Genomic DNA, 12,577 nt, shown 5'->3' on the forward strand with positions numbered 1-12,577 from the left:
TATCTTGGATTGGCCTACACCCAAGAATGTGACGGAGTTGCGGGGTTTCCTGGGCATATGCACTTACTATAGGAGATTTGTGAAGGGAGTTCACAGTTGGCAGCACCCCTCACAGACTTGATGAATAAGGGGGCGTTTGAGTGGACAGACGTGGCACAGGAGGCATTTTAGCACCTCAAGAGAGTGATGAGCAGTTGTCTGGTTCTAGCCTTGCCGGATTTTTCACAACCCTTTGTATTGGAGTGCAATGCATCTGGAGAGGGAATTGGAGCAATATTGACACAGGAAGGCCACCCGATTGCATTTGAGAGCCAGAAGCTACTGCCACATGAGAGATTCTATCCTATTTATGATGAAGATATGTTGGCCATAATGCATGCACTGACCAAGTTCCAACGGTATCTGGTTGGCAACAGGTTCAAGTTGAAGACTAATCACAACAGTCTTCAATTTTTTTTGTAGCAAAAGGAGTTTTAGGAGAGGCATCAGAAGTGGGTGAATAAGTTACAGGCCTATGACTTTGAGATTGAGTATGTCAAGGGAAAGCATAATGTGGTAGCAGGTGTACTATACGGAAAGCCCGCGACACTCTCACTTATGGACATCACCTAGGATTGGAAAGTGCAGTTGTTAGTAGAGTACTCCAAGGATCGATATGCATCCAAGATCTTGGATGGTACTTTTGGGGATGACAAGTGTCGAGTGATAGATGAGGTCATATATTATAAGGATAGGATATACTTGGTGCCAGACTCGCAGTTGAGGGAGAATATTTTGCATGCGGCACACGACTCACCTATAGCAGGCCATCAAGGGTTTTTCAAAACCTACCAGACCATCAGGGAGCGTTTTTCTTGGAGAGGCCTCAAGGAGGATGTCCTGAGGCATGTACAGGAGTGTGATGTTTGTCAGAGGAATAAGGGAGAGAAGACATATCCAGTTGGTCTACTTCAGCCGCTTCTGATTCCGGAGAGGAAGTGGGAGAGCATATCCATGGATTTCATCATGGGACTTCCGGCTGTGTAGGGGCGTGATTGCATATATGTGGTTGTGGACAGGCTGACCAAGTTTTCTCATTTCTTCGCCATTCCTTCTAGATCCTCAGCATCACAGATAGCCAAGCTCTTCTTCAAAGAGGTGTTCAAGTTGCATGGTCTTCCCAAGACCATAGTCAATGATCGATACTAGATTTATGTTGGGGTTTGGGAGGAGTTATTCAAGTTGATGGGCACTGAGCTCACTCCTAGTACTAGCTACAATCCTCAAGCATATTGGCAAACTGAGATTGTGAATAAAGGGTTGGAGGGATATTTGTGGAATTATGTGACGGGCCAGCAGCGCACAGGGGCGAAGTGGCTTCACATGGGAGAGTACTGCTACAACACCACTCACCATATATCTATCTGTTAATTTTTTATATGTTCTATGCTTAAGAGCAATTTACTTTAATTTTCTTGTAAGCCCAATATCAATGTCTAGTTTAGCAATCACATTAGCTTGATAGTAAAATGCAGATAGAACATAAACATAAACAGTAGAAGACAAGCCAAGACAAGAGGACACAAGATGTGGCACCAACCAGGGACAAACCCCAATGTGGGGAAACCCTTAATCAAATCTTCTTATATTCTTCAATAGTTCAGCACAAAGAGAGATAGTACAAATATACAAAACTGATATTTTATGACAGCAGCAGTAAGTCCATCATTCTGCTAATGATGATTGTTCTAATTAGGGCACTTGATGCAGCCCTGAATTCTTATGACGGTCTTCAAACAGTCACTAAGAGTGTTGTAGCATACCCTTTAGGAGTTCATCAATCTAGTAGCCCTTCACATAACACTGTTGCAACATGTTAGAACAGTGGTTAGTTGTATTACTGGTTAGGGCATGTCCTGTAGCCTTAGTTCCACCACACAGTCAGGAGATAAGTCGTTTTAGGACTGCAGTTTACCTTGGAGACCCTTCTCTCATGCCAAGCTGCCTTCCAAAGATTCTGTCCAACCTAGACTGCTCTTTACACAACCTCTAGCTATGTGTTATGGCTTGCAGCCTAGCACAACAGCTAGTTGTAGATTTTGGCCTGCTCAAATGACACCCAAACAAAGTCGTTGCCTCCCTGAAGATCTCGGCTTAGCTGACTGGTCTTGGTAGCACCCAAACATATACACAATTCAACCCTACGTTGATCTGTTCTGAGTCTTGAGGGTAGACTTCTTCAACGCACTGCCTCACCCTATGACTGCGGCTCCCTATCTATAAACAATCCTTAACCCATGCCTAGAAACAACCTCTATTACTGCGTTGTCCACTACAACAACCCGAATTCTTTCACGCTGTCAATAGGCTTCATCTAGCTGTGTTAGGGCTCCCTTTGTTGTGGCTAGGGCTCCTCCTCTAGTTGTGTATTAGGGCTCCTTTGACTGCGGCCAGATCTCCTTCAACTGCGGTTGTATCTCTTCTCAAGACTACTACTAGAGCTCTCCTTCAACTGTTGCTAGAGAACATTTGATGACTGCGTCTAGGGCTCTCTTAGATGACCCTTTCCACTACATCTCCCTTGAGAGAAGACAAACCCAAATGAGTGGAGAGAGGGAGATCATAAGAGTTGTGTGTCTCAAATGACTTGACATCTCCTCTATTTAAATGCAACGTTGGGGTTGCGCTAGGGGTAATTTGGTTGCTGGCCAACCTTGACAAATTGTCAATAATATAAATAAATTCATATATCCATAAATACATGTCGAAATCAGATGATCTTTAGAACAATCCTACATTTCTCGGAGAGAGGAATCCAAGAAAAATATCAATTGCCATAAATAAGGTGACCCACATGGAGTTTGGCCCTAGTTGCCAATTTTAACACTATCAATATGTCACCTTTTCATGCTCTTTATGGTCATGATGCATTATCATTTGCTAACATGATTTTTGGAGACAAGCAAGGCCCGGGGCAAAGGATTGAATACATGAGAGCCAAGATATCTTGAAGGCTCTCAAAGATAACCTGCAGATAGCACAGAACCAGTACAAGATGTATGCAGACAAGCACTGTGTGAAGAGGCATTTTGAGGTTGGAGACTTAGTGTTCTTGCATGTCCAACCATACAGATAGTCCACATTGAAGCAGAAGGGAGCTGAGAAGCTCAAAACCCGTTTTTATGGACCATATAGGGTGATCAAGCGAGTTGGGGAGGTGGCTTATGAGCTAGAGCTTCCACCAAGAAGCAAGGTGCATGATGTGTTCCATGTATCTTGCCTGAAAAGGCCTTGGGACAGCAAGTTACAGCTGCAGCAGAGTTGCCACCCTTGGATGATGAGGGTCATTTGATTTTGATACCTGAGGCCATATTGCAGGAGAGGGAGAGAAGGCTCAGGAACAGGACTATCAGGGAGTATCTTGTCAGGTGGAAAGATTTACCAGAGGAGGATGCTACTTGGGAGGGAGAACAAATTTTATAGCATCCAACATTGCAGTTTCTTGAGGACAAGCAACATTTGGGAGGGGAGGATTGTCATGTCCCCAATTAATAATTTTGCTAAAGAAATTCTCAATTTTGCAATTTTGGCGATTAATATAATATTTGATAAATAAAACTTAGGAGAAATAAGTTGTGGAGGCTCAAATTTAGATTCGATAAAAAATAAAGGTTACACTTAGGAGAAAAAGGAAAAATTAAAGTGAAGTTAAGTTGTGGGGGTCACTTAAGAAGGAAATCGAACTCCCTAGGAGAAATTGAACCACATGAAAGAGGGGTCAAGCAAGGGGGTCGAATTGGTGGAGCCCACAAGGATGGTTGAGCAACAATTATAAAAGGAAGGGAAGAGCCTCATTTTTGGATCATCTTGGCATTTCATTTTCAGAATTGGAGAGTTTGCTTGAGCTGCTTAGCCAAGTCAACCAATGCTATTTAGCACAAGGGATTTCCAGGCAGAAATTCCAGCGCTTCTTTAGGGGACTTCGAGTGCCACTCAAGAAGAGAGATTGTGGGTAGATTTCAGTATTTTGTGTGGGATTTCGCAATATTTTCTTCAGCCTGTGTAAGTTTCTGGAGGACGCAGTGGAGGATTTCGCTAGGGTTTGAGGAGCTAGAAATTGTTGTCTTCTAGGCTGGCTATTTTGTGGATATTTTCCTTTGAGAAGGACGAGTTGATTTTGGGAAATTTCCAGGCTGGAAGTGCTGGAGATTTGTGGGCCAAATTTCTTCTTCTTTGGGCCTGCGTTGGGGTTTATTGGCTATTTTCTGCGCAGGGGCTGAGCAGCATTGTTGTGTCAGATATTGGAGCTGATTTTGGCTGAGAGTTTGAGGAAGGAATTTCATGGGGTTTTGGAGGAGTTTCCCTTTGGGAAAATTGTGCATTTTACTGTGGATCAATTTCTGTAGCTCACTGGAAGATTGAGAGGGACTACACACAATTTTTGGGGCTTCAGTGACTGGTGGATTCAGCTTGATATTTTTCTGGGTTTTGTTGGATTGGGTGTGAGGAGCCTTCTCCTAATTTTTCAGAATTTTTGGAGCATTATTGAGGGATCATTTCAAAGTTTGCCTCCAGCAGCAACAACAACATAAATTTTTTGGGCAGTGCATTTGGACAGATTGGGCCTATTCCAGTTGGAGTTTGCTTAGATATTCACCTGGGTATTGCATGCTTGCAGTAGCAAGCCCAGGTTCTATCATTCTACTCCATTGTATTCAGCGTCAAGAAAAAAAATTAAAAATGGCTCAGATTTGTTGCTACTATTCTATGATTTACTGATCTATTTCTGCTTGTGTAAAATTGTGCTCACATGGTTGGATTTTATTGTTGTAGCTTAGTGCATGTTTTTGATCAGTGTTGCGGGGGAGCGCCCCCCCCCCCTCGCTCCCGCTCCCGATCCGCGCTCCGGGCGGGAGCGACTCGGGAGCGGGTCGGGAGCGCGCTCCCGAAATCGCTCCCGAAAAGGGAGCGATTTCGGGAGCGCGCTCCCTAAAAAAAATTTCGCTCCCTGCCTTTTCGGGAGCGTTTTGCCTTTTTTGCATTTTTTTTTTTTGTAGTAATGTTCGAAATGCAATTTTTTTTGAAAGAAACAAATAGTTTTTGAGTGGGGCAACTTAATGATCAAGTCTAGGCCCTAGTATTGATATGCTATTCATGGTAATGTTAAATTCTTAAAGTAAAAGTGACATTTTCTTTAATTTTCATTTTCATCCTTTTACTTAAATTTTTAACATTACCATGAAATGACTCAGGATGTTTGAGAGTGGTTTCGTCCTCATTGGATTTCATATGGAGAAAGTAGAATTTTAGATTTCATTCAAAATCCAGCAGACTTATCAGTTTTTCAGGATTTCAGGATTGGGGGATTGCAATGTTTCCATTGAATTTTGTCATGTATTAGGGTATGGAACTCATATTTAATCAAGAGTACCAATCCCTCTATGTACCTTGATGTTAGTGACATTGGTTGTCGAACTCCTCTATCATGACCCTTCTAAAAATGTACGCATCACTCAAACAAAATCTTGACTTGACATGCTATGCTTTTTCTATCTTATGTTAATGCTTAGAGGGTGATATTAATGACAAAGATCCCTATACAGATACAAAGGTAATGACAAAGATACCTCTGGATATTAATGCTTGGAGGGTGATATTAATGACAAAGATCCTGATTTTGCAACAAGACTAAAAAATTAGACATTTCTCGTGGTGGCAAGAGGCCCAAGCATAAGAAATAGATAATAGATTTACTTCTCTTTTCTAGTTTCTAGTAGCTTTTATAACTATTGACTCTTTCATATTTATTATGATATTTTTTTAAACAATATATGACAATTTAAGTTTGAAGTTGGCAATTATAACTCATTAGTAATGAATTATGAATATGATGCTTCATGAAAGTTGAAAGTTGTTTCATTTCATTTCATTTTATAACATTTCATTTCATGTTAGATATTATTTGTTGTAATGGTTACACTTAGCTTACAAGTACAACTTTGGTGATCAATGATGATAAATGTTATATATTGAATTTTAAAAAGCTTGAAACTTTAAGATTGATGAATCATGAGACTCAATATGTTGTATGTTACTATGTTACTAACTTGCGGACGTGGTTGATGAAGATTATAACTTCTAGATGATTGTTGTTATATGGTTCAATCTATGTTTTTTTATGTTTTTTATGTCTATTTCATCATTCTACATGTTTTTGTTGACATATATGTATCAAAAATTAAAAAATATAAAAAATATATATATTTTTAAAAAATCGCTCCCCGATTCGCTCCCAAACCGGGAGCTTCTGAAAATGGTCGCTCCCGCTCCCGCTTCCGCTCCCGCTCCCCGCTCCCGCTCCCGCTCCCAAGTAACATTGTTTTTGATATTCATTTTATTTCCTAGTTTGGGATATTACAAACATATTCTGGGCAAATCTGAGAAGGTTGAAGTTTTGACTTGACTTGACTTGAGGGTTGTGGACGAGGTTTGACCATAGCTTGATCAGTTTGATGTCATAGATGACTAGCAACATTATATGTATCTCTTGTTGAATTGAAGAATTTATATAAGAAAAAAGTTGTTGGGTTTTTCCTCCAAGTGGGTTTTCGTAGGGTAACTCTTGTGTTTTCTTTGTGCATTGTGTTCTTTACTGTCTTTATGGTTTATGATTGAATTTCAAAAGTGTAACTGCTTAATGATAAATTGGAATGGTTAAAAGAAGATATATATTATTAGGAGTAATTACCAAGTATTTCAGAAATACTGTGCTTGTATCTATTGCACTTGGAAATTCAACAAAGGGAAGTGTGCAATTGAATTATCATAAGGGTAATTCCAAGGGAAGTGTGCATGTCCATAAAAATGTCCCCCACATCTGCTTTAAGCCAATGAATATGAACCATAATCTATCATAGGCATCTAAAAACCTCCTCATCAAATGAGGGGTAACAGAAAGTAGTGTGTCCTTTTCTAAGATTTCATTATATGTCTTAACAACCTTACAACTTATTTGTAAGGTTGCCAAGATACCTTCAAATCTAGTATGTCAATAGAAATACGTTATGAACATCAAAAAGAAACAAAGCAATAGCAAAGACCAAATCCACTCATTATTACAATTACAATAATTTCTCATGACACGCTAAAAAAGCCAAAGTATGTCAACAAAATATTCATACCATTGGGTAGATAGCTTCCTGCACTTGAGTCCTTATGGTTCTTCAGTCTCTTTGTTAAATGAACTGAAAAATAACAATTATAAGACATTAAATGCATGGTGATCATGCCAAGATTTGACACAAACATCCAATATGGGGCAAATTTGTCATTATCTATGATGTTGGAATATACTACTCTTCATAAAATAGCTTCAATTTTTATATGCAAGTTGATTTTATGGTCATTGATAACTAATAGGGGAAACTTTTAGTCATTCATTTGAATGTTGAAAATGTGGCACAAAAATATATGAACACAATCCTCTTAGAGAAGTAGCAAACAACTAAACTTTCTACTAAATATAAAAATTCAAGAAAGTAATTTCATCATACCTTGTCTTAGAAATTGGCGAAACAAAACTTGGTTAATACTATAAGTATCTCTTTCCACATTTCTAACTTGTCCTTCTAAACTCAATTTGTCAGAATTCTCAAAGAAGTTGCACTTGCATGAAGCAACTTGTGGAAGCATCTTCGATAACATGTCATCTATCCATGATGTGTTAAAATTTGTAGCCAATAACCAAAATTTCATGTTATTTGCAACTAAAAATCTTGTTACATTGTCATAATTCAAATATACACCTTGGATTTCTTTGAGATCATGCTTAAGCTTGGCAAGTTTGTTCTTTCTTTCCTTTGCCTGTAAAAGAAAACAAAGTCATTAAAGTGTGAACTTTACTATAGTAGAGATCTTCAAATGTCTTGTTCATAATGACAAAGTAAAAGAAAATGTTGCAATGGAGTTGCTCCTCCTTCCTCGAGGAAAAGAAGCAAGGTCGAAGCATGGCTCTTTGGAAGCAAATTAAAATCAACCCCAGCCATTCGACCATCAACAGTTTTGTCAGTTAGATTATAAGTTCTATATTACTATAGAGAATTTGCAACCTAGGAAATGGAAGAGAAAGCATAGAAATGCATCAAAGACTACTAATATGTAATAGTGGTAATTGGAGATCAACAAAAGCAAACATTTCAATATCCTATATTAAAAAAAGGTGTTCAATAGAACACATAGTCAAATGATATATGCCAAGGCCTATAAGTTTTGCATTAATTTCTGGAGGATACACTGGGAGAAGACAAAAAATACAGTCATTTATTCATTTCCTATAAGTTTTGCGTTCATTTCTGGAGGATACACTGGGAGAAGACAAAAAATACAGATATTTATTCATTTCATTTGTGCACATATTCTAATTTGAACGTATTCATATCAACATAAATGAATAAGAAAGTATCTCTAATAATATTCACTATAAGTCACAATTTCACGATCCTCCCTTGTTATATTTTCTTCCAAGAAAACAAATGATCACAACTTTCATCTTCCCTTAGGTCCCTTGCACAAATTCTAAAACAACTTGTCTTCTCACTCAAACTGGTAGAGCATAATCAAAGGACACTTTTGGTCAAAACAATTTCATTTATATGGGGTTACGGTGCAGCTTTAGTGTCTCAACACCAAAACGGACTCTATCATAGGAGATCCAAAGTTGAGTACCAAATATTTTGAAAAAACACAGTGCAAAGGATGTATAAATAGATGCATAGATATCAAAAGGCAAGATATTCTCTTACATGAAATGATTTTGAGAAAGCCTTTGAAGGAGTTGAATCAGTTGATTAATCTTTCAATATTGACATCCTTTCCTGGCTAGATTTTGGACCCTGATTTGTGGCTATGGTTAAGACATTCTTCTCTATTGACTTGCCTTTTCTGTGAATGAATTCTGCCTTCTCAAATAAAATTATTTTGAACAAATTTATTTGATATGGGTGCTTCTAACCCCTGACCTATACATGCTATCTACTGATGCACTGAGTTAGTTACCTTCTTGATGCAGCCAGAATGCAAAGGCAAGTGAGAGTGATTAGCATACTTGAAGGGGAAGTGTTAGATAACCACTGCATTTATGATTCTCTCCTCTCGATTCAGCTATCTGCTGATTTTTTTCAATCAACTTTGTACTACTTGGATATGGTTGTGTTGTTGTAGTGGTCATTATTAGTAATTAGAAATCTGATATCTTTCTCACCAGAATGGATGTTGCGCGAACTTGATTCACTCATCCTTGGAGGCAAGATAATGATCTTCAGATTGTCAAGTGTTTGGGAGTTCCTTTTGGTGTCAGCAATTCCTTAGTTGACATGTGGGATTGGTGGCTCCAAAATCTGCAGTGCAAGCTTCAAAGTCAGTATTTTTGGGATTTTCCACTTGCTAGTAAGCTTATAGTGGTTAGAAAATCCTTCAAGAGAGTGCTGCATACTATGTGTCTTGTCGTTCCCTTCCAATACTCAATTTGGAAATTGGAAAAATTACTATGGGATTTTTTTCAGTCAAAGATTGGGGCTTGTTACCTCCTGGTAGGTACCCTATATATTTTCAAGATAACACCACTGTAAGACCAGAGAGTTGCAAGTCCCAAAGTACTGTAAGCCATCTAATGATTATGTATATAGTGTACTACTTTATGGTTGGCCATGCCTGGTCCCTTTAGTCCCCACTCTCAATTCATTTCGTCTTGGATAGGATTGGAGCCTTTGAGATAGATCTGTTGGGACACATGGTTTTTGGGAGCCATATGTTTTGTAGGTGTGATCACACTATGTAGGGCTTGTCCAAACCATGTCTTGAGCACACCTATGTCTTTTCTACATGGTTATGTGTCATGGAGTCTATATGCATCTCATTTGACCGTGGTACAATATAATTCAGTTCTCCATGTGGCAGTCACACAATGCACAACAAAATTCACATTTCCCAAGGCACTTCACAGATCCTAATGCATAGGGTTTCCAAGTCCAAAATTCAACAAGGTCTCATTTTATTTAGCATGATGCATACTTGATATGCCATGTTGAAATTTTGGCAAAAAGAGGATACTTTATGCGAAATTCAATTTTCAAAGGGAGACGTGGGCATAGTAATGCATGAGTGAAAGGTTGCCAACAAATTTTATGTTGCATGTGATGCATGAAGCTTCCTAATGTTGAAACTTGAAAAATTGGGGTAGCTCTAGGATGAATTTCCCATGAGAAACCCTCTTCCCCAAAAGAAGCCCATTGTACCCCAAAAGGAAAATTCAAATTGGTCAGAAGAAAATATTATTATGTGGCAAATATATTTTATTATGAGCAAAATTTGAATTTGTGAAATTTTCACTATTGCAGCAACTAGAAACTATTCTTCTAATTGAATATTATTATGTGTAGTTCATTTTCTATTACAACAAACAACGAATAAAATCACTACTGCAATTTTCACCAAAAATAAAATGAATTGTAAGAAGAGCTTTGGCGTAAATCACATATAGAAAGATCTTTGTCGACGCGTTTCGAACCAGCAAGTGTGGCTCATCATCAGGACAAGTTGAAGAAACATATCCAGCTTTGCAAGTTAAATAGTCTGAGCAGGGCCTCCAACAGCTATCTAGATCAACGGCTAGATTTGACCAAGGGACAGTCAAAAAGTCAAATTGATTATTTAGAGGAAGATAGTTAATGACCATACCTATAAATATATAGAAGAAATGATATTAGAAGGGGGTTACATCATTAATTTAATAATTAAAAATTTTTATTAAATGGGAAATAGTTATAATGGAGACCTAATATTTATATACCTAAGGTAAATGTAAGTTGATAGTTAAATAAAATAAAAAATAAAAATAAGCAATTAAATAGATAATAATAATAAATATTCGTTAGTAGATAAATAAATAGATTAAAGAAATAATAAAAACATAAATAAAAATGAAAATAATATATATTCGTTAATATATATATTGTAAAATAACACTATATAAAAGTTAGTTACGAAAAACTAGATAGTAATAACAATAATAATATAATTAAATAAATTAAAATATAAAATAATATAAATTAGTTACGAAAGAAATAGTAAAATATATATTCGTTAATAACTATATAAAATAATAACAATATATAAAGGCTAGTTACGGAAAACATAAAAAAAAATAATAATAATAATAATAATAATAATAATAATAATATGTATTCGTTAATAGATAAATAAAATAAATAAAATATATATATAAAAAATACTAATAATAAAACTAAGTAAATATATATTTGTTAATAATATAAGTACCAATATCAAACAGGGAAAAGGGGGGGACGACTCAAAAAATAATAAGCAAATAAATAATACTGATATTATTAATATATTTTCGTTAATAGATAAATACATAAAAATATACATAAAAATCATATAAAATAGAAAAAATAAAAAATAAAAAATAATAATGAGTAAATAAAAAACTGTTAAGATTATGAATACCAATATCAACTCGGCAAAGGCGGGAAAGGAACGATACAAATTAGAAGGAGAAGGACCGGAAAGAGTCCAGAGCAAGAAGGATAAACCAAAGGAGACAGGAAGGCTCCAGGGGAACGACGAAAGCGAAAAAGATGAAGGGGGGGGGGGCGAACTAAGATGAAAGGGCAGGGATCCAACATCTACTGATCTTCCAGCCGTCATCTCTATTGAGATTGTTAGGTCTTCTTTCAATCTCAATAGCTTCCCTGAGTTTACGATGATGGAACTGGGCAACCTTGGCAACAACCTTAGTCTCCTCAATACAAACATGATGCTTGGTCTTTACCACATGCTCTGCTAACGCTGAAGACTTGGTTCTCCCATGTCTTAGGTCAGCTGCATGTTCGTTGATCTTCTGATGGATGGAGCGCCCCGTTTCCCGGATGTAGGGGGTCCCACAAGAACAAGGGATCAAGTAGACACCCTTCATGTCCTTGGGGTTAACGGGATCTTTCACTGATCGGAGGGAATTACGAATCGTGCTTGAGGGGTCTAAAAGAAGAGGGAATATCATACGTATGATATTCCCTCTTCTTTTAGACCCCTCAGCACGATTATGATATTCCCTCTTCTTTTAGACCCCTCAGCACGATTCGTAATTCCCTCCGATCAGTGAAAGATCCCGTTAACCCCAAGGACATGAAGGGTGTCTACTTGATCCCTTGTTCTTGTGGGACCCCCTACATCGGGGAAACGGGGCGCTCCATCCATCAGAGGATCAGCGAACATGTAGCTGACCTAAGACATGGGAGAACCAAGTCTTCAACGTTAGCAGAGCATGTGGTGAAGACCAAGCATCATGTTTGTATTGAGGAGACTAAGGTTGTTGCCAAGGTTGCCCAGTTCCATCATCGTAAACTCAGGGAAGCTATTGAGATTGAAAGAAGACCTAACAATCTCAATAGAGATGACGGCTGGAAGATCAGTAGATGTTGGATCCCTGCCCTTTCATCTTAGTTCGCCCCCCCCCCCCTTCATCTTTTTCGCTTTCGTCGTTCCCCTGGAGCCTTCCTGTCTCCTTTGGTTTATCCTTCTT

The 12,577-nt window shown here is 37.8% G+C and overlaps 1 protein-coding gene across 1 annotated transcript in view; it reads right to left on the reverse strand.

The window, feature by feature from the left end:
• The window catches only part of LOC149222712 (uncharacterized), a 121,768-nt gene that overhangs the window by 39,227 nt on the left and 69,964 nt on the right, over positions 1-12,577 (reverse strand). The window contains exons 2-4 of the mRNA XM_089387657.1: positions 7,785-7,842; positions 7,533-7,688; positions 7,161-7,223 (exon numbers count right to left, since the gene is read on the reverse strand). Coding sequence (XP_089243783.1) covers positions 7,161-7,223; positions 7,533-7,688; positions 7,785-7,842 — 277 coding nt within the window. The remainder of the gene's footprint in view (positions 1-7,160; positions 7,224-7,532; positions 7,689-7,784; positions 7,843-12,577) is intronic.

The sequence above is a fragment of the Pinus tabuliformis genome, chromosome Q (assembly GCF_031772625.1).
Source record: "Pinus tabuliformis cultivar Carrire ecotype Pingquan chromosome Q, CPIR1, whole genome shotgun sequence".
Lineage (NCBI taxonomy): Eukaryota > Viridiplantae > Streptophyta > Pinopsida > Pinales > Pinaceae > Pinus > Pinus tabuliformis.